The sequence below is a fragment of the Mustelus asterias genome, chromosome 19 (genome assembly GCF_964213995.1).
Source record: "Mustelus asterias chromosome 19, sMusAst1.hap1.1, whole genome shotgun sequence".
Lineage (NCBI taxonomy): Eukaryota > Metazoa > Chordata > Chondrichthyes > Carcharhiniformes > Triakidae > Mustelus > Mustelus asterias.
Window position 1 is genome coordinate 31,492,067 of NC_135819.1, and position 27,603 is coordinate 31,519,669.

At 48.0% G+C, this 27,603-nt stretch overlaps 1 protein-coding gene across 1 annotated transcript; it reads left to right on the plus strand.

The window, feature by feature from the left end:
* The first annotated feature begins 1,656 nt into the window (after positions 1 to 1,656).
* On the plus strand, positions 1,657 to 22,718 carry LOC144507550 (lamin tail domain-containing protein 1-like). Its single transcript, XM_078234692.1, is given in 8 exon segments — positions 1,657 to 1,701; positions 1,703 to 1,962; positions 3,558 to 3,744; positions 4,341 to 4,460; positions 10,586 to 10,779; positions 13,216 to 13,385; positions 17,144 to 17,235; positions 22,569 to 22,718. Coding segments are annotated over 8 exon segments (1,218 nt in total).
* Positions 22,719 to 27,603: the final 4,885 nt, after the last annotated feature.

Consider the following 27,603-nt stretch of genomic DNA (forward strand, 5'->3'; position numbering starts at 1 on the left):
GTGGACACACGCACTCAGTGTAAGCTGACAGCAGCAAATGGATGGAGGAGCAGACTAAAGGGGCTAAGTGGCCTCCCCTTATTCCCAAAACACTGCTAAAACATTCATCCCTGTATGGGAGCACCACAAGTTAATGCAAGGATTACTGTTCAAAAGCATATTGATTGAACACTAGAGGGCAAGCCCTGATGGGAATAAAAATATTGCAGCAACTAGGCTGCAAGCTCTTGTTATCAGATGCTACCTGTTTCCAGGTGTGTAATAAAAATGTAGCCGTTGTATTGACACATCAGCTCGAGTGTTTATTGGGACATAACGGAGATTCAGTTATTTTTCAATCTGATTTGCTCTCTTTCCCCTTTCTCGTGCTCCCTCTGCTGCACCACTCTTGCCCCATCCAGAAATATCTCACTGGTGGTGCCCAGTGCTGAGATGGGCTGTGACAACAAGTCCACGGGGGACAGGGGTGAGGCTGGGTGGTCCAAGTTGCCAATCCGTTTCCACAGAAACACAGCTGACCGGGACCTTGCAGACTCGCAGAGCTCCCACATCACCCCCTGCACCCACCCCCACCCCCCCCCCTACCCCCCACCCCCCTGCGGTCAGGAAAATAGTGAGGGAGATCTATGCTTCACCCCCTCCATCCATTGACTCTGTCTACACTTCCCGCTGCCTCGGTAAAGCAGCCAACATAATTAAGGACCCCACACACGCCGGACATTCTCTCTTCCACCTTCTTCCATCGGGAAAAAGATACAAAAGTCTGAGGTCACGTACCAACCGACTCAAGAACAGCTTCTTCCCTGCTACTGTCAGACTTTTGAATGGGCTATCCTTGCATTAAGTTGATCTTTCTCTACACCCTAGCTCTGACTGTAACACTACATTCTGCACTCTCTCCTTTCCTTCTCTATGAACGGTATGCTTTGTATAGCGCATAAGAAAAAATACTTTTCACTGTACGTTAATACACGTGACAATAATAAATCAAATCAAATTAAATCAAATCAAATCAAAACCACATCTATCTCGTACATTTACTGCTCTGCCCCATCGCATCTGCCTAAAAGTTAGAAGAGTTTCTGATGCATGTGGTGGAATCTTTATGATTTGATTTATTATTGTCACATGTATTAACATACAGTGAAAAATATTGTTTCTTGCGCACTCTACAGACAAAACATACCGTTCATAGAGAAGGAAAGGAGAGAATGTAGAATGTAGTGTTACAGTCATAGCTAGGGTGTAGAGGAAGATCATTGTAATGCGAGGTAGGCCCATCCCCTGACAGCAGCAGGGAAGAAGCTGTTTTTGAATCGGTTGGGACGTGACCTCAGACTTTTGCACCTTTTTCCCGACGGAAGAAGGTGGAAGAGAGAATGTGTAGGGTGCGTGGGGTCCTTAATTATGCTGGCTGCTTTTCCGAGTCAGCGGGAAGTGTAGACAATATTGTCTCCCCACCTCCCCGACTCATTCATCTGTCTAACCCAGAAGGGAAAAACAGTTTGGACCAGTGTTCCTATTTTGCTGGTGTCCATTTTAAAGTATATCAGACCAGTTGGGAGCAGTGTGCTTATTTTCCCGTTTTACTGTCCTTCCCTTTGCCTCTTTGTAAGGCCGCTGCTGTTTCTCTGATGGGGGCTTTGCTGTAATCTTATGTTCACCTGCGACCACAGCCATGTACAAACGAAAAGCACAGGCAGCTAGCTGTATAGCCCATGAGGCTGTTGGGAGCACCCACAATGACATCTCTTCTTCTACAGCGACGGACAGTCCCAATGATGAGCCAAAGACCTTCTTCCCAATGCCTCCGACCCATCCTTCAGACAGCTGTAAATCTGGCCAAGGCAGAGAATATTTCAACATGCTGATTCAGGATCTGAACAAGGACAGCAACACCAACACACGGCCCGTCTGCAAGCCACTCATAAATGAGTGCAACAACAGCATGCCTGTTGCCAGGTAACCAAGATATGTTCTATAATCAGAATTCGGGGGGGTTGGGGGTGGGGGGGGGGGGTTTGGGGGGGTGGGGGGGTCAGTGGTAGTTCACTGCTTTATATTGACCCTTAACCTTGTTTACACTGTAAGTCGATGAGGAAGGTCAGAAAATGTTACTTGTGTCGATCCAAGGAATGGATTTAGAATCCCTACAGTGCAGAGGGAGGCCATTTGGCCCATCAAATCTGCACCGACCACAATCCCACCCAGGCCCTATCCCCATAATCCCATTCATTTACCCCAGCTAGTCCCCCTGACACTAAGGGACAATTTAGCATGGCCAATCCACCTAACCCACACATCTTTGGACAGTGGGAGGCAACTGGAGCACCCGGAGGAAACCCACGCAGACATGAGAAGAACGTGCAAACTCCACACAGACAGTGACCTAAGCCGGGAATCGAACCTGGGTCCCTGGCGCTGTGAGGCAGTGGTGCTAACCACTGTGCTACCGTGCTGCCTGTCCCTGCAAAGCTATGTAGCATTTAACTCTTCATTCTGGGGATGTGGGTGGTGAGGGCATATATTACCCATTTCCCTCTGCCCTTAACTCTGTATCAGCTACGAAGGGCCATTCCGACTCGAAACGCTGGCCCTATTCTCTCTCCACAGATGCTGTCAGAGCTGCTGAGATTTTGCAGCATTTTCTGTTTTTGTTGTGCCTGAGTGCGACAGCGGCTGCAGATCACCCCTGTAGCACCCTTAAATTCTAGCCGCCCCTCCCTTCCCCCACACCAACACTGATGGCCTGGCTGCAAAAGCCATTTTTAATTTAATTTTTTTTAAATTGCCTCCACTTTGAAACACCCTCTCTCTTGCTTGCCTGTCACAGTATCCTGCACTCCTGTAAAGGGATCTGATTGGATTTAAGTTTAAGTTTATTTATTAGTGTCACAAGTAGGCTTACATTAACACTGCAACGAAGTTACTATGAAAATCCCCTAGTCGCCACACTGCGTTGCCTGTACACTGAGAGAGAATTTAGTATGGCCAATGCACCTAACCAGCATGTCTTTCGGACTGTGGGAGGAAACCGGAGCACCCGGAGGAAACCCACACAGAGAACGTGACCCAAGCCGGGAATCGAACCTGGGTCCCTAGCGCTGTGAGGTAGCAGTGCTAACCACTGTGCCACCGTGCCACCCATGGCCCGCCAGTTTCAAGAGCCTGTCCCATTTGTCCTTAATTGGACAAGCTTGCTCTATCAGCCATTAACTGTCCTCCCTGGGGAAAATCACAATGGCTGAAAAATCTTTCGTCCTGGTTCGTGGCTGGGATTTCTTGGTGCTGCCGAAAGCGAACGGAGTTTTGGTTGGAATGCCAAAATTTTGGTTCTCGCTCGCAGTGGCTCCCGCCACGGACCAGAGTGCAAAATTCCACCCAGCGAATGACTATTTCCCCACACAGCTCAGGCATCTGACTTCCCCTCGCCCCGACCCCCCCCCCCCCCCCCCCCCCCCTCCACCCCCTGCATTTCAGACTGAGGGGAGTTCGGAATTCCACCAGCTTCCAATTTAGCGGAGAAGGTGAGAAGGTAAACTCATTCTTTATTCCAGCACCATGGGGAACATGAAGATAATCGAAGTTGCTGCAAATGGACACTTTGTTCGACTCTTAAACATTTCACAAGATATGGAAGAAGACATTGGAGGCTTTGCCCTGCAGCAGAATATCAATGGCCACCCTGTCACAGCGTACCGCTTCCCACCCAGGACCCGGGTGAATGCAGGGGCTGGTCTAACGGTAAGCAAGTTTAGCAGTCTGTGTTCAAAATGTTTAACTGCAACCCACACACTAAATTCTGCCCCCAAGTTACACTCCATCCTAACCTGAACAAAAATTGTCGTTCTTGTCTCACCATCCTCACCAGCCCCCCTCCCCCCAAACCACTCCCACTCAATTGGTTTTAAGTTAACACTGCTTGCCAGGATTACGGGTTAGGCCTTTATCAATTGACCAAATCCTTCCTGGGCCAAAGTGGCACGAAAGAAGCCCTGGAACTCCCCCCGATGTGAAAAGGCCTGTGAGAACACCTTCACCCACAGGAGTCGCAGTGACTGAAGGAGAAGACCCCAGCGTCAACACTCTGCAACTAGAAGTGGGTAAAAAGTTCTAGTCTTGTTGGCGATGCCCACATCCCGAGAATATTTATTTCTAACACCGGAATGTTATGGCTGTTCACACCGGCGGGATTTTCCCACCCTGCTGGAGTGAACGGAGATTTGGCTGGGCGCCAGATTCTCCGAATTCGCTGAAGCGGGAGCTTGGCGTGAACGGCCGGTAAGATCACGTCTAAAGTCTCCGCAATCCAGACGTTAACACAGTTTAAATCATTATAGGTGTGGGCTGCTGCAGCAAAGGTCCCTCACAATCCACCAAAAGACTTCTTGCTGAAGGAAAGTAATAAATTTGGGACGAGTCCTGCATGTACAACAATCCTGTGTAAGCCCAATGGACAGGTAAGAGCTTTTCATTTTATATTCAAGAACTCAAGTTCAATGGCTTTTCATCCAAATACAGAAAGTTACAGCACTGAAGATGGCCATTCAGCCCATCATGCCTGTGATAGCCATGAAAGAGAACTTGTCAGGGTCTGCAGTCCTGCAGGTTAGAGCACCTCAAGGCATCTCCAAGGGTGGGATGTTTCAGCCCTTCCCGCTAAAGGTGAACCCCCTCTCCCCCCAAATCCCCCAGCAGTGGGATGGACGAGCCATGTAAAGTACCGTAGACATAGAAACATAGAAAAACTACAGCACAATACAGGCCCTTCAGCCCACAAAGTTGTGCCGAACATGTCCCTACTTTAGCGCTTACTAGGCTTACCTATAACCCTCTATCTTACTAAGTTCCATGTACTTATCTAAAAGTCTCTTAAAAGATCCTATCGAATCCGCCTCCACCACCGTTGCTGGCAGCCCATTCCACGCACCCACCACCCTCTGAGTGAAAAACTTACCCCTGACATCTCCTCTGTACCTACTCCCCAGCACTTTAAATCTGTGTCCTCTTGTGGCAACCATTTCAGCCCTGGGAAAAAGCCTCTGACTGTCCACTCGATCAATACCTCTCAACATCTTATACACCTCTATCAGGTCACCCCAAATCCTTCGTCTCTCCAAGGAGAAAAGGCCGAGCTCACTCAATCTATCCTCAGAAGGCATGCCCCCCAACCCAGGCAACATCCTTGTAAATCTCCTCTGCACCCTTTCTATGGCTTCCACATCCTTCCTGTAATGAGGCGACCAGAACTGAGCACAGTACTCCAGGTGGGGTCTGACCAGGGTCCTATATAGCTGCAACATTATCTCACGACTCATAAACTCAATTCCTCGATTGAAGAAGGCCAGCACACCATATGTCTTCTTAACCACAGCCTCAACCTGCACAGCTGCTTTGAGCGTCCTATGAACTCGGACCCCAAGATCCTTCTGATCATCCACACTGCCAAGGCAGACTGGAAGATCCCACCAGCAGATCCCTCTGGTGGCCAGTTGAGAGCCACCTCCACCATCAGAGGGGTCCAGAAATTCCCACCCCAAGTGTTTTGTAAAAGCCTTCTGGATTTCTGCTTCCACCATTTCAGGTAGTGAGTTCCAGACCCCACAGTGTGCCCCGGATGAAAAGCTTTTTCCTCAACGTCCCTCGAACCCTTCTGCCCATTCCGTTAAATCTAGGTACCTGCTTATTGACTTGGCTTTTAACATGGCTGGCTGTTTTCATGGAATGATATAGCAGAGACCCTTTGGCCCAACATGCCTGTGCCAGCTCTTTGAAAGAGATATCCAGTTTATCCCATTCCCTTGTCCTTTGTTCAGAGCTCTGCAAATCCTTTCATTTCAAATATTTATCCAACTCCTTTGGAAGGTTTCTGATGAAGCTGGTCCCACTCTGCCTTGAAGCAATGCATTTCAGTTTGTAACAGCTCAAAGAATATTTCCCTCGTCACAAAGATTGTGTCTTACTAGCTTGATTGATGAGGGTAGTGCAGTGGACGTTGCCTGCGCGGATTTCAGTAAGGCATCTGACAAGATCCTGTATGGCAGATTGGTCAGAAAAGTGAGATCTCTTGGGATACAGGAAAAGGATCCAAAATTGACTCAGTGACAAGAAACAAAAGGATAATGGACAATGGATGTTTTTACGAATGGAAAACAGTTTCCAGTGATGTTCTACAGGGCTCAGTGTTGGGTCCTTGCTGTTTGTTGTAAATATTAATGATTTAGAAATAAATGTGGGAGGCATGATTGGGAAATTTTCAGCTGAAAACTGACTGTGTCGATGATAGTGAAGAGGATAGGTGTTGTCTCCAGAATGATATCAGTGATTTAGCTGCGTGAGCAGAGAAGTGGAAAATGGAATTCAATCTGGAAAAGTGTGTCGTCATGCTTGTGGGGAGGGCAGACAAAGCAAGGGATTACTCAATAAGTGGGAAGATATGGAGAGAGGTTGAAGAAGGGTGGCAGGGTGGCACAGTGGTTAGCACTGCCGCCTCACAGCACCAGGGACCTGGGTTCGATTCCCAGCTTGGGTCACTGTCTGTGTGGAGTCTGCACGTTCTCCCCGTGTCTGCGCGTGTTTCCTCCGGGTGCTCCGGTTTCCTCCCACAGTCCGAAAGATATGCAGGTTAGGTGGATTGGCCGTGCTAAATTGACCCTCCACACTATGCCAACCTCTAGTTTAGTATCATCTGTAAAATTTGCATTGAATCCTACGTCTAAATCATTCATGTAAATTATGATTAATAGTGGTTACTGTATTGGCCATTTGGAATAACACCCTTTCTACCCTCCAATCTTGTTAACCATCCTTTAGCCTGACTCTGCAGGTTGTATTTTTTAGCCAATTTGCTGCCCGTTCAGCTGTTTGCCCTCTGACTCCACATGCTGTAACCTTTGACATGAGCCTACTCTGTGACCTTTGATATGAGCCTACCCTGTGACCTTTGACATGAGCCTACTCTGTGACCCTTGACATGAGCCTACTCTGTGACCCGGTGGTAACTTGTCAAAGGCTTTTTTGAAGATCCCAGCATATGATATCTACTGATGGTTTGAGTTATAAGGAGAGGCTGGATAGACTGGGATTTTTTTTCCCTGGAGCGTAGGAGACTTAGAGGTGATCTTATAGAGGTCTATAAAATAATGAGGGGCATAGATCAGCTAGATCGTCAACATCTTTTCCCAAAGGTAGGGGAGTCTAAAACTAGGGAGCATAGGTTTAAGGTGAGGGGGGAGAGATACAAGAGAGTCCAGAGGGGCAATATTTTCACACAGAGGGTGGTGAGCGTCTGGGACAAGCTGCCAGAGGTAGTAGTAGAGGCGGATACAATTTTGTCTTTTAAAAAAGCATTTAGACAGTTACATGGGTATGATGGGTATAGAGGGATATGGGCCAAACACGGGCAATTGGGACTAGCTTAGTGGTTAAAAAAAGGGATGGCATGGACAAGTTGGGCCGAAGGGCCTGTTTCCATGCTGTAAACCTCTATGACTCTCTGGCTCTATACTGCATTACTCTTTCCTGTTCATCCTGGTCCCACTTTGAAAAATTCTATCAGATCAATTAAGCATATTTTTTTCCAATTTGGTGCTGACTATTTTTAGTTGTATTTTCTGTGCTTCGACATCCTTTGACACTCCATTTGGTTTCGATTCCACTCTCCTTTCAATCACTCGTCTTAAGCCCAGATTTTGTTCTCTTTCTGTAGTTAGGAACACTGGGCGAGATTCTCTGACCTCAGCCTGGTTCTTGGCGGTGGGAGGTGGTGTGTGCCGATCGCTGGCAGACGGATCCTCTGGTCCCGCCGCTGTCTATGGGAATTCCCATTGAAGCCACCCCACGCTGCCAGGAATCCAGGGGGTACCCTGTCGGCGGGAGCGGAGAATCCCACCGGCGTGAACGGCTGGAGAATTCCGGACAATATCACTGTCCACCAGCCCTCTGACCCGAACCTCCCTTTTAGAGAGCTTGTATATTACATACATGTATATTGTAGAGCCACAGACAGTATATTTAATATATATTATAGATATATGCGCTCTGGATTGCCATCTAATGATTGGTGGTGGAACTGCAGTTGCTGCATTTCAGAGGAGGAATGTTTTCCTGTGGTTCCCATAGCAACATCCTGGTCAAAGGCAGGAAGATCTATCTCTGGATGGTTCCAGTAAAATTGTCGTTGTCTTTTCAAAGTTCTGAAGTGTGATTTTACTAGAAGTACTAGTCAGAGGAAATCCTCTCACATTTCTTTGCAACGCTGCACCCTGCAACAAGATGGGTGGCACGGAGGCAAAGAATCATAGAATCTCTACAGTGCAGAAGGAGGCCATTCAGCCCATCGAGTCTGCACCGACCACAATCCCACCCAGGCCCTATTCCCATAACCCCACGTATGTACCCTGCTAATCCCCCTGACACTAAGGGGCAATTTACCAAATGGCCGATCTACCTAACCCGCGCATCTTTGGAGTGTGGGAGGAAACTGGAGCACCCGGAGGAAACCCGCGCAGACACGGGGAGAACGTGCAGACTCCACACAGACAGTGACCCGAGGTCAGAATTGAACCCGGGTCCCCGGTGCTGTGAGGCAGCAGTGCTAACCACTGTGCCACCCAAAGTGACACAGGATGTGCAAGTTAGGGATATTAGCCATGGTAAATGCGTGGAGTTACAGGGTGGGGGGGGGGGGGGTGGTTGTGAGCCTGGCTAAAATGTTCTTTCGGAGGAGAGTCAGTGCAGACTCAATGGGCCGAATGGCCTCCTTCTGCACTGTCAAGATTCTATGGTGAGAGAATCAGTACCCAGTCACCAGCTTTTCTGAGGCAGCGGAATGTGTAGACAACACCCACCAACACCCACCAATGATTGTGCATTTAGAATGGAACAATCTCATTCGTGACAGACAGCATGGTTTTGTAAGAGGGAGGTCGTGCCTTACAAATTTGGTGGAGTTTTTTGAGGAAGTGACAAAAACGGTTGATGAAGGAAGGGCCGTGGATGTCGTCTATATGGATTTCAGTAAGGCATTTGACAAAGTCCCACATGGCAGGTTGGTTAAGAAGGTTAAGGCTCATGGGATACAAGGAGAAGTGGCTAGATGGGTGGAGAACTGGCTTGGCCATAGGAGACAGAGGGTAGTGGTCGAAGGGTCTTTTTCCGGCTGGAGGTCTGTGACCAGTGGTGTTCCGCAGAGCTCTGTACTGGGACCTCTGCTATTTGTGATATATATAAATGATTTGGAAGAAGGTGTAACTGGTGTAATCAGCAAGTTTGCGGATGACACGAAGATGGCTGGACTTGCGGATAGCGAAGAGCATTGTCGGGCAATACAGCAGAATATAAATAGGCTGGAAAATTGGGCGGAGAGGTGGCAGATGGAGTTTAATCCGGATAAATGCGAAGTGATGGATTTTGGAAGAAATAATGTAGGGAGGAGTTATACAATAAATGGCAGAGTCATCAGGAGTATAGAAACACAGAGGGACCTAGGTGTGCAAGTCCACAAATCCTTGAAGGTGGCAACACAGGTGGAGAAGGTGGTGAAGAAGGCATATGGTATGCTTGCCTTTATAGGACGGGGTATAGAGTATAAAAGCTGGAGTCTGATGATGCAGCTGTATAGAACGCTGGTTAGGCCACATTTGGAGTACTGCGTCCAGTTCTGGTCGCCGCACTACCAGAAGGACGTGGAGGCGTTAGAGAGAGTGCAGAGAAGGTTTACCAGGATGTTGCCTGGTATGGAGGGTCTTAGCTATGAGGAGAGATTGGGTAGACTGGGGTTGTTCTCCTTGGAAAGACGGAGAATGAGGGGAGATCTAATAGAGGTATACAAGATTATGAAGGGTATAGATAGGGTGAACAGTGGGAAGCTTTTTCCCAGGTCGGAGGTGACGATCACGAGGGGTCACGGGCTCAAGCTGAGAGGGGCGAAGTATAACTCAGATATCAGAGGGACGTTTTTTACACAGAGGGTGGTGGGGGCCTGGAATGCGCTGCCAAGTAGGGTGGTGGAGGCAGGCACGCTGACATCGTTTAAGACTTACCTGGATAGTCACATGAGCAGCCTGGGAATGGAGGGATACAAACGATTGGTCTAGTTGGACCAAGGAGCGGCACAGGCTTGGAGGGCCGAAGGGCCTGTTTCCTGTGCTGTACTGTTCTTTGTTCTTTGTTCTTTGACCCTGAGAATCAAATAGCCCACCAAACTCCTCTGTCCAGAGTAGACTGAGAAACAAAAAGAATAACCTGTGTAAGAATAATTTGTGTGTCAAACTGTGGGCCCCATTGAAATGATAGCCCCAGGACGAAGAGCAGGGTAGGAATTATGAGAAAAGCATGCTCCACCCATACATTGTGTCAGTGAAGAAGAGCGTGAGCTGTGATTACTCTGGTGTGCTTTGACAGCAGGAAATTCTATTAATGTCAGATTGATAAATTGTAATGGAAAATGTCACTTGGCCTCAGCGTCAATGGTAACTCACTGGTATGGGCCTTTGCCAAGTGAGGCTATTTTAAATCATATGCTGAATGCTATCTAATCAAGAACATTCCAGTCACCTTCTACCCGCTTGTGGTCTTCTCGTAGGCAGTTGCTTGGTTCACACCCGCTCCCGGGAACTCAAAGTTAAATAACCCATGCAAAGATGGAGGAAAGTTCACAGACTATGAACATCCGCTCTCAACAAGCAATGATACTCAACTCAATTTTCAACCAGACAAGGGAAATGGAGAGACTTTTGCAAACGGGTGCCACTTTTCGCCACCAGCCTTGCCTATGAAGTAGGTAAATGGGGTCATGGGCAAAGTGTCTAATTGGCCTGCAGCAACACCCATTCTATTTAGAAAGCTGAGATTAGGATCTGAAATTCGTGACACTGCAGAGTTACTCAGAGGGCAGGTACACAAAGCAGCCAAGATTATGCTTCAGTTGTACAGAGTCTTTGACAGACCTTGTCTAGGGCACTGTGTACAGTTTCAGACACTGCGCCTCAGAGGGAGTGCAGTGGGTGTTCATCAGAATATTATTGGGGCTCAAATCATGTGGACACATTATATAATAGTGGGCGGCACGATGGCACAGTGGTTAGCACTGCTGCCTCACAGAGCCAGGGACCCGGGTTCAATTCCCGGCTTGGGTCACAGTCTGTGCAGAGCCTGCACGTTCTCCCCGTGTCTGCGTGGGTTTCCTCCGGGTGTACTGGTTTCTTCCCACAGTCTGAAAGACGTGCTGGTTAGGTGAATTGATCATGCTAAATTCTCCCCCAGTGTACAAGAACAGGCACCGGAGTGTGGCGACTAGGGGATTTTCACAGTAACTTCATTGCAATGTTAATGTAAGCCTATTTGTGACACTAAAAATAAATAAACTTTAAACTTATTTTCCCCTGAGTATGGAAGATTGGGGGCAGGGTGGAGGGGGAGCGGGGGAATCTGATCGACATGTTTAAAATATGAAAGGGATTCACAGCATACATACAGAGAAGATATGTTCTCTTACCTGGGAACTGAGAATGGGGGGATTAAATCTGAAAGTGACTCAAGAAGCTTGTTCATGTAAGGGCATATGCAAATCTGAAACTTTCTCTGTGTCTGCGTGGGTTTCCTCTGGGTGCTCTGGTTTCCTCCCACACTCCAAAGATGTGCTGGTGAGGTGGATTGGCCATTGTTACAGGGATATGGGATTTTCTTTCGGAGAGTCAGTACAGACTCGATGGGCTGGATGGCCTCTTTCAGCTCTGTAGAAGGTCTATGGGTTCCAAACGGAACTGGATGCTGGGAAGTTCTATCCCCATTGGCGACACTGGCATCTCATCTCCTTAACAAGAATTGTCACACACTGAATGGGGCATAGACACACTACACCAACACTGCCGTCGGAGGATAGGAATTCCTCATAGCAGAGTTAATGGTACAAGGCACAAGCCACAATCAGCTTCATGCAATGAATAGAAGTCTTAACAAGCAGTGTGCACTGTTTTACTCAGCAGTACCTGAGCAGTTGTGAGCCAGAGCTGGAAGTTACAGAGGTCTGATATTAGAATGGAAGGATGGGGCATGAGGCAGAGGGGGGTTGTAATTTGTAGTTTGTGTTGTGATGTTCACATGCCTCGTGACACACCTCATCCCAAATAATTTCATCAGAGAAAGAAGGGCGGCACGGTGGCACAATGGTTAGCACTGCTGCCTCACAGCGCCAGGGACCCGGGTTCGATTCCCGGCTTGGGTCACTGTCTGTGTGGAGACTGCACTTTCTCCCTGTGTCTGCATGGGTTTCCTCCAGGTGCTCCGGTTTCCTCCCACAGTCCGAAAGACATGCTGGCTGTGCTAAATTCTCCCTCAGTGTACCCGAATAGGTGCCGGAGTGTGGCGAGTAGGGGATTTTCACAGCAACTTCATTGCAGTGTTAATGTAAGCCTACTTGTGACACTAATAAATAAACTGTATGAATTTGAAAGAGGTTTTTAATTATTTCTCTTACTGTTTCAGTTCGCCCTAATTTTGGCACCTTTACCAATCATCACAACTGTTTACTACCCCAATCGGAATACAATTTTGTGTTCAAGTCCAATAAAGGACTTGCATGTATAGATAGGTCATTTCACAACATGGTTGCAAAGTGCTTCAGGGCCAGTGAAGTACTTTTGAAGCGTAGTCACTTTGTAATGTCGGGAATGTGGCAGCCAATTTGTACACAGCAAGATCCCACAAACAACAATGTGAGAATCGGTTTTATTAATGTTGGTTGAGGGACAAATATTGTCCAGGAAGTTGGGGAAGATAACACACCCTGCTCCTCCACAAAACAGTGCCACGGAATCCCTGATATCTGCCCAAGAGGGCAGGCAAAACTGCAGTTTAACAGCACAGTTTAACAGCACCTCTGGCAGTGCAGCACTCCCTCAGCTCTGCCCTGGCGTGTCACCCTAGATTCTGTACTCCGATTGCAGGGGTGAGATTTGAATCCTGTCCTATGAGTGCCGGCTAGCACTGAGGCACGGCCAACTTACCTTCATTTATTTCCCGGCATCAGATTGCATTGAAACATTGACTGAGTTCCCATCAAATAGAACTGAGGGAAGGGACAGAAAGTGAACTGGGAAATAAGCACATATCCCTCGCCGGTGTCAATTTGAATAATCTGTACATTTAGAATGTATGTTGCCAGCTTGCCTTGTCTTGCTTCAGATTGTTCCTAACACATATTTGCTTTGGCAGGCCGAAACCTCCTGTCTTAACTCTCCCTACCAGATCTCCATGGAGCCAGAGTACAGCTTGTCCAACCCACCCGGATTACAGCTTGCCCCGGACTCAGTCCTTGGGTAGCAGTGGTGGCAGCCAGTGCAGGGACACCCGCTCACAGTCTGCCCGGCCAGACCCTATCCCAGGTGAGGCATTAATCAAACGCTTCTACATAAAGAACCACCATGCAGGGAGGAAAGCATAGAGTTATGGTGGGGTATGAGTTTTGTTAGACATTCGCATTGGCTAGAATGCAATGAATATTCCCAAAGATGTGCAGGTTCATAGAATCCCTACATTACAGAAGGAGGCCATTCGGCCCGTTGAGTCTGTACCAATCACAATCCCACCCAGAGAACTATTTCCGTAACCCTCATTTATGTTGCCAATCCCCCTGACAGTAAGGGGCAATTTAGCATGGCCAATCCACCTAACCCGCACATCTTTGGACTGTGGGAGGGAAACTGGAGCACCCGGAGGAAACCCATGCAGACACGGGGAGAACGTGTAAACTCCACACAGACAGTGACCCGAGGCCGGAATTGAACCCGGGTCCCTGGCGCTGTGAGGCAGCAGTGCTAATCACTGAGCCACCGTGCCGCCAGGTTAGGTGGATTGGCCATGTTAAATTGCCCCTTAGTGTAGGTTAGGGGGATTAACCTTGGTAAATGCGTGGGGTTACTGGGATAGGGCAGGGGGAGAAGGCTTGGGTAAAATGCTCCTTTCTAGAATCGGTGCAGGTTCGATGGGCCAAATGACCTCCTTCTGCACTCTGGGGGCTGTGATTCTATGATTCTATTCCCATTCTTGTGCATCCCTTGTGTTCCAATGAATTCCTTTCCCAAAAGTGGTGCTTGGGCACCATCAAAAGATTCTTAGTGGAAGAGACAAATTTTTAAAAGATTAGTGACAGTGTGTTTCTCACGCTGCCCTCCCAGTGCAAGTTATCTGCATTTAAAGGCAGACTAATGGAATTAATGCCCCCCCCCCGGCTCTCAGCTGGACAGGTCCCCTTTATAATGGAGATTCGGGATGGCACGCTGGCACAGTGGTTAGCACTGCTGCCTCACAGCGCCGGGTTCGATTCCTGACTTGGGTCACTGTCCGTGTGGAGTTTGCACATTCTCCCCGTGTCTGCATGGGTTTCCTCCGGGTGCTCCGGTTTCCTCCCAGTGTCCAAAGATGTGCAGGTTAGGTGGATTGGCCATGCTAAATTGCCCCTTAGTGTCAGGGGGACTAACAAGGGTAAATGCATGGGGATATGGGGATAGGGCCTGGGTGGGATTGTGGTTGGTGCAGACTCGATAGGCTGAATGGCCTCCTTCTGCACTGTAGGGAATCTATAAATTCGCAGCTGGGTTTTTCCGCCGGTTTTGGGACTTTGAATCTGGGACCAACTGGAGGTTCCAAGCCGGCACTTGCTGGAAGCCTGTTCCGCTGGTGCAATCTTCCTGGAAGGAGCCTCCTAATTGGGCTTGCTTACCATGCTATCATGGCCAGTGGGCGGGACTCCCAATGCCACAGGACCAATCAGAGGAGAGAGAGAGAGACGGTCGCCGCTGAGGCAGGTCTGGGACCGCAAGGGCATCTCAACATGGAGGTGCCCTCAGCAACTGTTCATGGCATCAAAAACTGAGAGGATCGAAGCCGACAAGGACCCTCAGCACGGAGGAGAAACCCCCTCCAGAGGAACTGCCATGGGAGCCACCTTTGATGCCCCGGGGTCCCTTCATTGGGGCAGGGGGCTTCTGGCTCTGAAGCCTCCATTGAGTTGGTGACCTCCACCTGCGGTGACGGGGCTGTAGTGAGGAGGAAGCATAGGGTCGGCTATGCCAGTATTGGACTGGAATTTGTTACTAAAGATCCCGCAAGCACTTCCTGTGTTTTCTCTGCATTTGAAAGGAGTTTCAAACATCTTTACCTAAAAAAAACCTCACCATTAGTTTTTGTTATCACATCTTTTGCATGATAATCACCCACCGCATAGGTGTAAAATTAACTCTGTTAAGTTTCAAGGCTTATATTTCTTTGCCTCCTGTAAGCTAGTATTTCACCCCCTACCCTGATGCTCCCTCCTTTTTGCCTTGGAGCCATTGATCAGAAGAGAAAGGACTTCCAGCACTGCCTCTGTCTTTAATCCTGCCCCTGGGAGTGCGAGGGTGTGCAGGATTGTTCTACAGATTTTCATATCTCTGCTCAGATCAGGAACATGGCATATAAGGAAGAGTTAGCATCAATCTGTACCATAAGACTATAAGACATAGGAGCAGAATTAGGCCACTCGGCCCATCGAGTCTGCTCCGCCATTCAATCATGGCTGATATTTTTCTCATCCCCATTCTCCTGCCTTTTCCCCATAAACCCTGATCCCCTTATTAATCAAGAACCTATCTATCTCTGTCTTAAAGACACTCAATGACCTGGCCTCCACAGCCTTCTGCGGCAAAGAGTTCCACAGATTCACCACCCTCTGGCTGAAGAAATTCCTCATCTTTGTTTTAAAGGATCGTCCCTTTAGCCTGAGGTTGTGCCCTCTGGTTCTAGTTTTTCCTGCTAGTGGGAACATCCTCTCCACATCCACTCTGTCCAGGCCTCGCAGTATCCTGTAAGTTTCAATAAGAATCCCCCCTCATCCTTCTAAACTCCAATGAGTACAGACCCAGAATCCTCATATGACAAGCTCTTCATTCCAGGGATCATTCTTGTGAACCTCCTCTGGACCCTTTCCAAGGCCAGCACATCCTTCCTTAGATACGGGGCCCAAAACTGCCACCAATACTCCAAATGGGGTCTGACCAGAGCCTTATACAGCCTCAGACGTACATCCCTGTTCTTGTATTCTAGCCCTGTCGACATGAATGCTATCATTACATTTGCCTTCCTAACTGCCGACTGAACCTGCATGTTAACCTTAAGAGAATCTTGAACAATGACTCCCAAATCCCTTTGTGTTTCTGATTTCCTGAGCATTTCCCCATTTAGAAAATAGTCTGTACCCTATCCCTTGATGACACAGGGTGTTGGAGATGTGATGCCCAGACCTCATTCTGGCCTATTAGGCTTTAGTCCATTCAGTTCTGGGCACTGGCCCCGAGGGAGAATATATTGGCGTTGGAGAGGGCGCAGCACAAATTCATGTCGAGAGGGCTAGAATACAAGAACAGGGATGTACCTCTGAGGCTGTGTAAGGCAAGGGGGGGGGGGGGGGGGGACCCTTAAAATGGATCAATAAAGGGATCAGGGGTTACAGGGAGAAAGCAGAAGAATGGGGATGAGAATCATTTCATTGAATGGCAGAGCAGACTCGATGGGCTGAATGGCCTAATTCTGCTCCTATATCTTATGGTCTAAAATTAGAGCTAAACCGTTGAGGGGTGTAATGTTCTAACTATGTTGGGGGTTGTGAGTTTTAAACACAAAGAAAAGGATGTGGTTTGTAAACGTAGATTCAAACCAATAACAAATTGATTGCAGGAGCAGAATAGAAAACAAAATTAAGCAGGAGCCTGTAAAACACCCAATCACCATCAAATCATGTGACCGGCTCTTAAAGCAATCATGCAACCACTTAAATATATAACAAGGGGTAATGTCAAGAAGTATTTCTTTACACAACAGCAGTGGAAATCTAGAACACTCTCTGTTAAATTGTTGAAACTTGGGATCAATTGGAAATTTCCAAACTGAGATTGATATATGTATTTTAAGGCAAAGATATCAAGGAATGTTGGAACCAAGGTGGGTAAATGGATTTAAGATATAGATCAGTCATGAAAATGTCAAATGGAGGAACAGAATTCAGGGGCTGAATGGTCTCCTCTGGTTTCTGTGTTGCTTCCTACTTCTTTATGCTTAAGCAACATCGCGTTATAGTTTTTCACATTCCTCCCATTCATTCTGACAGGCAACCTAAACTCTGGACTGAACACTTCAAACCAGTACAGAAAGTACTCTTCCAGCAAAAATGACAAAAAATCATCAACGCAGTCTGCAGCAGTAAGTAATCTACCACATTACTAACTCATGGCAAAGGGAAGGGTATTTCTGACATATAGCCACAAGAGGGTTCAACATTAAACCATCTAATCGTCACCTTACCAAATGTTATATTCTTCCTCCTTTACCAGCCTCCACGTATAACCATAGAAACTGCTCCCACTCAGAAATAATCGTCAAGCACTCTATTGTTTGAGAAATCTGTCTCCTGACTGCTCAGGTGATCTTTTCCCACACTACAAGGAAAGGCAGTCACATATGGGAAAATATATTTGAATAAGCTTTTTTTCTTTGCCACTGTGTGTTGGAAAACCAACCAGACCTTTCCTTTAGGTCAATGAAATTACAGAGAAGGGGCCTTCTACTTTTAAATTCATGTCAGGTTATCATGTCACTGGACCTTCCTTCATTTCAATCTGATGCTTGCTCTAGATTCAGCTCAAAGGGCCCAAAGCCAGCAGTCTATTTGTTGGACGGACACGTGACTGAAAGATTGTTGTTCTCTTCCTTCCAAAGAGAAGGCTTCAGGTTCAGAAGTAACTTCTCCTCCCTGGCCAAAGAATCAAGCATTGGCAGGTAGCATTCAAAAGGCCATGCTCTCAAAGATGGGCCTGCCAACACATACTCAGGACTGGCTGGCATCGATAAGGAGATGGCGTAGATCATCGCACGGTCTCCTGTTTCCTCCACCAACATTGGTCTCACTTTGGGCTAACCTTTGTGTTCAACTTCTGACCTGGTCTTGGCCAATGTCAGTCCAAGTCAAGTGACCAAACCGTCTAGGTTTGGAACTGGAACTCAGCCATCACATCCCCATAGAATCGGTAACAAGCCAACATGTAACAACACCAAGCTCCAACAAGATGTGGTCCATTCTTCACGCACAATTTGATGGTGGGACAATTATACCAGTCTGATGTACTGAAAGGGTAGTTCTCAAGATTAATGCTGGCCAGAATTCTCCAGTCTCGCCCAGTCTGCTACTGCTGCCAGCAAGAACGGAGAAGTTGTCACTCAGCCAAATCTCCATTCACTGCAGCGGGACTGGAGAATCCCAGCTGTGGGTGAGGTCAGGAAATTCCGGCCACTGTTTCTGATCTCCTCCTTCCTTCTGAAAATTACAATTAAAATAGAAACATTCCCAACCCGCTACAATTCCTTCCTTTTGAACTCCATGCATTGACTCTTGCTGGGAATGCCAGTCAGTTCAAAATCCAAGCTGATAGTATCCCAGAGACTGATGCCGGAAGCCTCTGACCTCGCCCACGGCTGGGATTCTCCGGTGCCACCGCAGAGAGTGGGATTTTGGCCGAGCGCCACAAATTCTCCGTTCTCGCTGGCAGTGGGAAGAGGAACGGGCAAGATCGGAAAATCCCTCGCCTGGGATCTGACTGCAATTCCTAAACTCCTGGATCAACTCATTTAACAGAATCAAACCAGCGGCCTATTATTCTGCATTCTACAAAGCACCCACTGAAAGAAAACCATTTTCTCATTCAAATCAAAACATCACACATGATTTTTTTTTGAAGCTTGCATAAGGGTGTGGCCAGAAGCACCTGGACTAAGTGTGTTCAGTTCTGGGCACCACACATCAGGGAGGCCTTAGAGGAGGTGCAGGGAAGATTTACCAGAATGATATAGGCGCTGAACAGGTTAAATCATGAGGACATGTTGCTTCGATTCGGCTTATCTTTTCATGAGTACGCCGACTAATGGTTGAAGTGTTTAAGATGATTGGCTAGATCGATGGAAACTGGCCAGATTTGGCCATCGAGGTGGACAGCTGGCAAAATGGCACAGGAAGGTGTTGGGTATGTGCCGACATCTTCCTCTTCCCATCATGTCTTTTTGCTGGGGTTGGAGAGGGGGGGGAAGGCAGACCGCTGCCCAGATGGAGCAAACACCACTTAGCTCCTCAAGGGTGCAAACTGCCAATGCCCCCTTGTCCTGCAGCTGTAACTCCAGCAGTGACCATCGCTATTACCTGTCCCTCTGAAGTGGATGAGCGAGCCACTCAGTTGAAGGGCAATTAGGGATGGGCAACAAATGAATAAAGGAAATCATTGTGGGGGGGGGGTTTAAAACACCCTGTTCCCCCACAGCCCCACCATTCTTTATCTGTGCCAGTGTAGCCACAATAGATAGCATCATAACTTCAGTTCAAAATATGTCAAAGATAGAAACAGTTTAAGATACAAGGAGAGAAAAGAACATGGTGAGTGGTGGGAAATGTACACTGGACCTTTGAAAGCGATTGAAGTGACTCAGTTTTTTTAAACAGTGCAGAAATATTCACAGTTTTGAGGTCTTTACAATGCATTCCTTAATTTAAATAAGGTTCCAGTCAAACTTTCTCTAAGTTCAGTCTTTTAAGACCCATGGGGCTGAATGTTTTGGGTCACCCACAGGCAGGAATACAAGCAGGTGGACATGTAAATTAGGCTGCCGTGCCATTGGGGGAGTACCCGCAGTTAGTCCACCCATATTCCCACCGGGTGGCAGGGGACCCTTTACTGGACAATTTACGCTGAATGGAGCACCTCATCCCATTGCCGCAGATGGAGAGGCCAAAGCCCAGAATGTAGCAGATTTACCCCTGCTGCTTCCTGGTTAGTGAAAGGGGGAGACTCCTTGCAACAATCGGAGCTTCCGCTCCCTCAATTCCCCCTCTCAACATCCACCTTCCACCCCCCCCAACCCCACCCTCTGGCACTGTCTAGTATGCCCCTTCCCCCCCTCACCAGGGCCTGTCAGCCTACCCCCAGTGACATCAACACCACCCCCACCCTCCGGCACTGTCTAGCGTGCCCCTTCCTCCCCCTCACCAGGGCCCGGTCAGCCTAGCCCCAGTGACATCAACACCACCCCCACCCTCCAGCACTGTCTAGCGTGCCCCTTCCTCCCCCTCACCAGAGCCTGTAGGCCTAGCCCCAGTGACATCAACCCCACCCTCCAGCACTGTCTAGCATGCCCCTTCCTCCCCCTCACCAGGGCCCGGTCAGCCTAGCCCCAGTGACGTCAACCCCACCTCCACCCTCCGGCACTGTCTAGCGTGCCCCTTCCTCCAGCTCACCAGAGCCTGTAGGCCGAGCCCCAGTGAGATCTCCCCACCCTCCGGCACTGTCTAGCATGCCCCTTCCTCCCCCTCACCAGGGCTTGTCAGCCTAGCCCCAGCGAGATCAACCCCACCTCCACCCTCCGACACTGTCTAGCGTGCCCCTTCCCCCCCCCCCCCCCCCCTCACCAGGGCCCGGTCAGCCTAGCCCCAGTGAGATCCCCCATCCCCACCCTCCAGAACTGTCTAGCATGCCCCTTCCCCCCTCACCAGGGCCCGTCAGCCTAGCCCCAGTGAGATCCCCCCACCCCCACCCTCCGACACTGTCTAGCATGCCCCTTCCCCCCCCTCACCAGTGCCTCTCAGCCTAGTCCCAGTGAGATCTCCCATACCCCCACCCTCCGGCACTGTCTAGCGTGCCCCTTCCCCCCTCACCAGGGCCCGGTCAGCCTAGCCCCAGTGACATCAACCCCACCCCCACCCTCCAGCACTGAGTAGCATGCCCCTCCCCCCTCACCAGGGCCCGGTCAGCCTAGCCCCAGTGAGATCAACTGAATGTCTGGGTGCATTGCTGAATGCCACATCCTGCCCTACCTGCAGTACCGGCAGTGGCCACCAGTCCTGCTTGGCACTGCTGGGGTGCAGAGCTGCCGGCCTCAGATTGGCCAGTGGACCGTCCTCCTGGAGACGGACATACTCATTAAAGGGTCGTCGCCTGAAAGCTTAAAGCGTTGAGGGGAGTGGCTATACGGAAGCAAGCCCGTCCCCAAAATTTACCCTGGGGTGTGGGTAACACACCTCAGCCCAAATTCAGCCCATGGGTGCCAGGTGTTCGGACCGTATCTATCTACGTGCCCAACCTTTGTATTGCCAAATCCACTGTAGCTATCTAGCTCCTCCTCTGTCATTCCTCAGGATCCATCCATGACCCTGCCCTCTAACAAGGATGCCTCCCTCGCGCTGCGTCAAGTTAGGGAGACAATGTGGGCCAAATTTCCTGGAATGTAATTGCTATAAACCAAGCAGAATAGGGTAATCTTCCTAGATATCTGGTGACGAGACTGTTTCCTCATTTAATTCTTGAGTGAAGGCTTTCATTCCAGTCTTTCCACTGCCAATTTTATTTAACCAAAATGAAATGACTCCTCAGAGGCCAGTGTCCCCTCACCAGATTCCCTTTATTATAGGAAAGATGTGGAAGTGTTGGAAAGGGTGCAGAGGAGATTTACCAGGATGTTGCCTGGTATGGTGGGAAAATCGTATGAGGAAAGGCTGAGGGGCTTGAGGTTGTTTTCATTAGAGAGAAGAAGGTTAAGAGGTGACTTAATAGAGGCATACAAGATGATCAGAGGATTAGATAGGGTGGATAGTGAGAGCCTTTTTCCTCGGATGGTGATGGCGAGCACGAGGGGACATAGCTTTAAATTGAGGGTGATAGATATAGGACAGATGTTAGAGGTAGGTTCTTCACTCAGAGAGTAATAAGGGCATGGAATGCCCTGCCTGCAGCAGTAGTGGACTCATCAACATTAAGAGCATTCAAATGGTTATTGGATAAACATATGGATGATATTGGAATAGTGGAGATTAGAGGGGCTTTAGATTGGTTCCACTGGTCGGCACAACATCGAGGGCCGAAGGGCCTGTACTGCGCTGTAATGTTCTATGTTCTATGTTATTTGCAAACGCAATTCCACTCCCAAAAGTGCTTCTGGTACACAGTCAAAAATCCGGAATGCCAGGAGCCCTGACCGTCCTATATTTAGATACAGGTGAGGCTCCCCTATTGGGCAGGCAATCATTACCTCAGTGAGGGACATCTTTTTGTGTCCAACCAAACAAACAAAATCAACTTAACTTAGGGACATCTCAAAAGGGGCAGCCCCCTAAAAGCAGGGGAACCGTCTGAAACAAAATACAAAGCGGAAAGGAAACTTAAAACTTCAAATTAAAATGGGATTAAAGGGGTCAATAATACACCCCAGTCCCTGCGGTGCCCAGCGGGCATGGAAGGATTACCTCAATGAAGCAGCTCATACTCCAAGAGGCCCACCTCATGGGCCTCGATGAGGTCATTAAACAAACCCAAACATTCTTTCCTCCTTTGTTCACAGCAACCATGGGGATGGGCTGAATGGCCTCCTCCTGAACTCTGTCATTTTATAATTGCCTGAAAACACCATCGTTGCTGTGAGAGAAATTCTCAGGTGATCTTAATGTGTTCAGTTGAGTTTATGCTAGAGAGTTTTTATGAGTGCTTTCTTGTTATTTACAGACTAGCTCAGGGCAACAGAAATACCATGTCCCAGAGACAATGCTGTCCCCAGTTCATCAAAAGCTCACAGCAACACAGCATTTACAATCCATGCAGAATCTGTCATTCCAGCCCCCGATGCCGCGGCCTCCCCCAGTTGCATCCTGGTGAACTTTGATCATTAATCCAGGTCAGGCTTTGAAATATTTAACGTTTGTCTACATAATATGGGAGAGAGAGAAATATTTTAAAGTAAAGTTTATTTATTAGTCACAAGTATAGAAATAGAAATCATAGAAACCCTACAGTGCAGAAAGAGGCCATTTGGCCCATCGAGTCTGCACCGACCACAATCCCACCCAGGCCCTACCCCCATATCCCGACATATTTTACCCACTAATCCCTCTAATCTACGCATCTCAGGACACTAAGGGTCAATTTGTTAGCATGGCCAATCAACCTAACCCGCACATCTTTGGTTAATGTAAGTAGGCTTACATTAACACTGCAATGAAGGTACTCCAGCGCCTGTTTGGGTACACTGAGGGAGAATTTAGCGTGGCCAATGCACCTAACCAGCATGTCTTTCGGACTGTGGGAGGAAACCGGAGCATCCTGAGGAAACCCACGCAGACACGGGGAGAACGTGCAGACTCCACACAGACAGTGACCCAAGCCTGGAATCGAACCCAGGTCCCTGGCGCTGTGAGGCAGCAGTGCTAACTACTGTGCCACCGTGCCACCCCATGCACATTTATGCAGCATTTGTTCCATTCAGACTCTACCTAACGGCGGCATGGTAGCACAGTGGTTAGCACTGCTGCTTCACAGCTCCAGGGACCTGGGTTCGATTCCCGGCTTGGGTCACTGTCTGTGTGGAGTTTGCACATTCTCCTCGTGTCTGCGTGGGTTTCCTCCGGGTGCTCCGGTTTCCTCCCACAATCCAAAGATGTGCGGGTTAGGTTGATTGGCCATGCTAAAATTGCCCCTTAGTGTCCTGAGATGCATAGGTTAGAGGGATTAGTGGGTAAATATGTAGGGATATGGGGGTAGGGCCTGGGTGGGATTGTGGTCGGTGCAGACTCGATGGGCCGAATGGCCTCTTTCTGTGCTGTAGGGATTCTAAGATTCTAACCTGTGCAGTTGCTTACAACTCAACTCCACTTAATTCGATGATGGGGAGTTACCGGCGTTGGGCTGGGATGGGCACAGTAAGAAGTAACACAACACCAGGTTAAAGTCCAACTGGTTTATTTGGCATCGCCAAATGAACCTGGTGCTGTGAGACTTCTTACTGTGCCCACGTAATTTGGAAGTGAAACCTTTGAGAAAATTCTCATCCCCAGTTCCGCTCTTGGCTGGTCGAAGCCGGCAGTGATTGGTCAGCATTATCTTAGTGCCTCAGTGCTGTCAGAGAATGGGCCAAGTCTTGCTGGAATGAGGCCTGACACAATTAGTTAGACTTTCTCCAATGGTCTAATGTACCAGATGCCTCAAAGCCGATCTACCTAACCAGCACAACTTTGGACTGTGGGAGGAAACAGTAGCACCCGGAGGAAACCCACGCAGACACGAGGAGAATGTGCAAACTCCACACAGACAGTGACCCAAGCCGGGAATCGAACCCAGGTCCCTGGAGCTGTGGAGCAGCAGTGCTAACCACTGTGCTACCGTGCCGCCCCAGCACGGTAGCACAGTGGTTCCATTATCTTATTATCTTTCCATTATCTTTCCAGAAAGCTTTGATCAAGATTTTCCTCTGCATTTGTTGCTTTACCCTCCCTTTCACTTTCCTACATTCTCTCCTGTATAGCTGCGGGCACCAGGAACATTAGTTAGCTAAAGAAGAAATGCAACGCTCCTTTCAGGCTGTGACTGACATCCCATAATAATAGACTTGTGCTGATTACGCAACAAGACTGGACATGGAAAATCACTCACTGTTGTTTGGTTTTATTACAAGAGGGAAAATTGCTACCCTACCTATTTCATGCACTCTGTTCAATTCCCTACAGACACCAAACTCTCTCTCTCATCTCTGCAGATTATTCACTTTTTATTTTCCCGACAGTGTAACAAATACCAGACCAGTGGGCTGTGGTGCACCAATATCCACCTTTCTATTGAGTGAAAGTCTAGTACGATTAGGAGGAGATCCAAAAGGAAAGGGTGTCATTAGCATTTTAATCTGTGGGTGCACAGGTGGTTACGACCGACCAAGGATGGAGGGCTGATGTTGCTGCCCCTCAGTCTGTACATCCTTCCACTACTTCATGTGAAAGGAGTTGAAACTGATTGGTGGAACCAAGACACAGAGCTTTCTCTTCAGCAAGAGAGTTGATTGGCTGGTTCACTCTCACAGCCCACTCTACCCCGTGTCCCGAGTATTCCCAATTTAACTCTTAATAATACCAATAATCAATAAACTAAAGACAATTTGTCAGGGGTGATGGCCCCCTGGTGGAGCAGGAGCACGGCAACTAAAAGAAAATGTCAAAGGAAACCTAAGTAACTAAACTAAAGTATCATTCCTGGGGGTGAGGATGCACCCTTACCCTGCCCACCAACCACTGAAGTATCTCCGATATATTCGCTCTTTTGAAAAACAATAAACAAAAGCAAATGATCTGTAAAAAAATAATCAAAGGGTTGGGGAGGGGGTGACTATCCCCTGTTTATAATCTTTTAAAGAACACAATAATTAGTAAATTGAACAAAAACGACAAGGATAATGGCCCCTGGTGGGGCACAGAAACTAAAATAAAACATCACAGGAGACTGATGTAGCTAGACCAAAATCTAATTCGGGGGGTTGGGGGGCGGGGGGGGGGGGGGGGGGGGGAGGGGGGAGGTGTCTGTCTGTGTGTGTGTGTGTGTCTGTCTGTCTGTGTGTGTGTGTGTGTCTGTCTGTGTCTGTGTGTGTGTCTGTCTGTCTGTGTGTGTGTGTCTGTCTGTGTCTGTGTGTGTGTCTGTCTGTGTCTGTGTGTGTGTCTGTCTGTGTGTGTCTGTCTGTCTGTGTGTCTGTCTGTGTGTGTGTGTGTGTCTGTGTGTGTGTGATGATGCACTCCAGTCTCGCCCCCAAACCCGGCCCCACCCTCCATTCACAGAAGTATCCCCTACTTACACAGGCTCAAAGACAATTGATAGCCATCATCTCGGAACCTCAGCAATGTAATTGACAAGCCGCCAACACTTCACACTGCTCTCTAAGAGAGCGAAGGGACAAAAATAACAACCAGATAATTCTGTGAATGTAGAGGACTCTGTAAATCGTGGGTCGCAGTTACAAAGTGTTAGAACCGTCCCTGTAGTCTTTGCCAGCTTTACACCTTAGTATTTGCTTGTGCTGGAGAAGATCAATAAATAGGGCACTTTGGTCACAGCACTTCCCTTTTGCCCTATTACATGCACCACCATCTTGGGATCAGCTCAGCGAGCATTAAGTGTTAACTTTTCCTGGGAATTTTGGCCCCGATTTGTGAAAGAGCCATAGTGTCAGCCTGAGCATCTTAGCCTCACACTGGCAGATCGGTTTTAGAAGGTAGATGTCCCATCATCAGAAACCCAGCCATAAAGCGGGTGTTACGATTACCTGTCTATTGTAGAACCTTGTCGTGATTTTGTTATTGTTATAATCAGTGGTACAGCAAATCAGGAAGTTTCTGTAGTGGGCGGTTCATCAATTTTACACCCTGGGAGTGAATTGAAAATGAAGTTTAATTATTTATTAGTCACAACTAGGCTTACATTCACACTGTAACGAAGTTACTGTGAAAATCCCCTGTGAAAATCAACCCCTTCAGACCATTGATTTGAACTCATGTTGTCTGGAACAAAATAAAATATTTCTGGCACCGCAAAGATAGAAAGAGACCATTCTGGCTATCCCAGTAGGTGATATATTTCTCACCACACTGGAAGGTGAAATATTCATTTTAACATCTACTGGACAACGTCTAGGGAATGTTATTATGATTTGATGTGTGAATATCTGTTAGCTTGGGTTTTTTTAAAAGCAAGAAAATATCCTGCTGTACTGAACATGTCGTTGCTATAGAGGGAGCACAGCGAAGGTTTACTGATTCCTGGGGTGGCAGGTCTGTCATGAGAGGAGAGACTAAGTCGGTTAGGATTTTATATTCACTGGAGTTTAAAAGAGTGAGAGGGGATCTCATAGAAACTTATAAAATTCTAACAGGGTTAGATAGGGTGGATTCAGAAAGAATGTTGCCAATGGTGGGGGAGTCCAGAACGAGGGGTCATTGTTTGAGGATAAGGGCTAAATCTTTTAGAACTGAGATGAGGAGAAATTTCTTCACCCAGAGGGTGGTGAATGTGTGGAATTCACTCCCACAGAATGTAGTCGAGGCCAAAACGCCTGATTTCAAGCAGAAATTAGATATAGCTCTTGGGACTAAAGAGATCAAGTAATATTGGGACGGGGGGTTGGGGGATTAGGATATTGAGTTTGATGATTAAAATGAATGGTGGAGCAGGCTTGAAGGGCCGAATGGCCTCCTCCTGCTTCTAGTTTCTGTGTTACATCAACATCTCATTCAATGATTAGGAATCCTCTATTATTTGAAAGATAATATAAAACATTTCAAATCATCTTTTATATGACCTCAGCATGTATCGAAGTATTTTAATTAATTCACATGACATGATTCTTGCTGGCTAGTTCAGCATTCATTGCTCGTCCCAATTGCCCTGGAGAAGGTGATGGTGAGCTGCCTTCCTGAATCGCTGCAGTCCATGTGGTGTAGGTACACCCACAGTGCTGTTAGGGAGGGAGTTCCAGAATTTTGGCGATATATATTTCTAAGTCGGGTGGAGTGTGACTTGGAGGGGAATGTGAATGTGGTGGTGTTCCCACGTGTCTGCTGCCCTTATTCTTTTGGGCTGTCTGTGGGTTTGACAGTGTTGTTGAAGGGGCCTTGGTGAGTTGCTGCAGTGTATCTAGTATTTGGTACACGATGCTGCTACTGTGCATCAGTGGAGAAGGAGTGTGAGTGTTTAAAGTGGTGGATGGGGTGGCAATCAAATGGACTGCTGT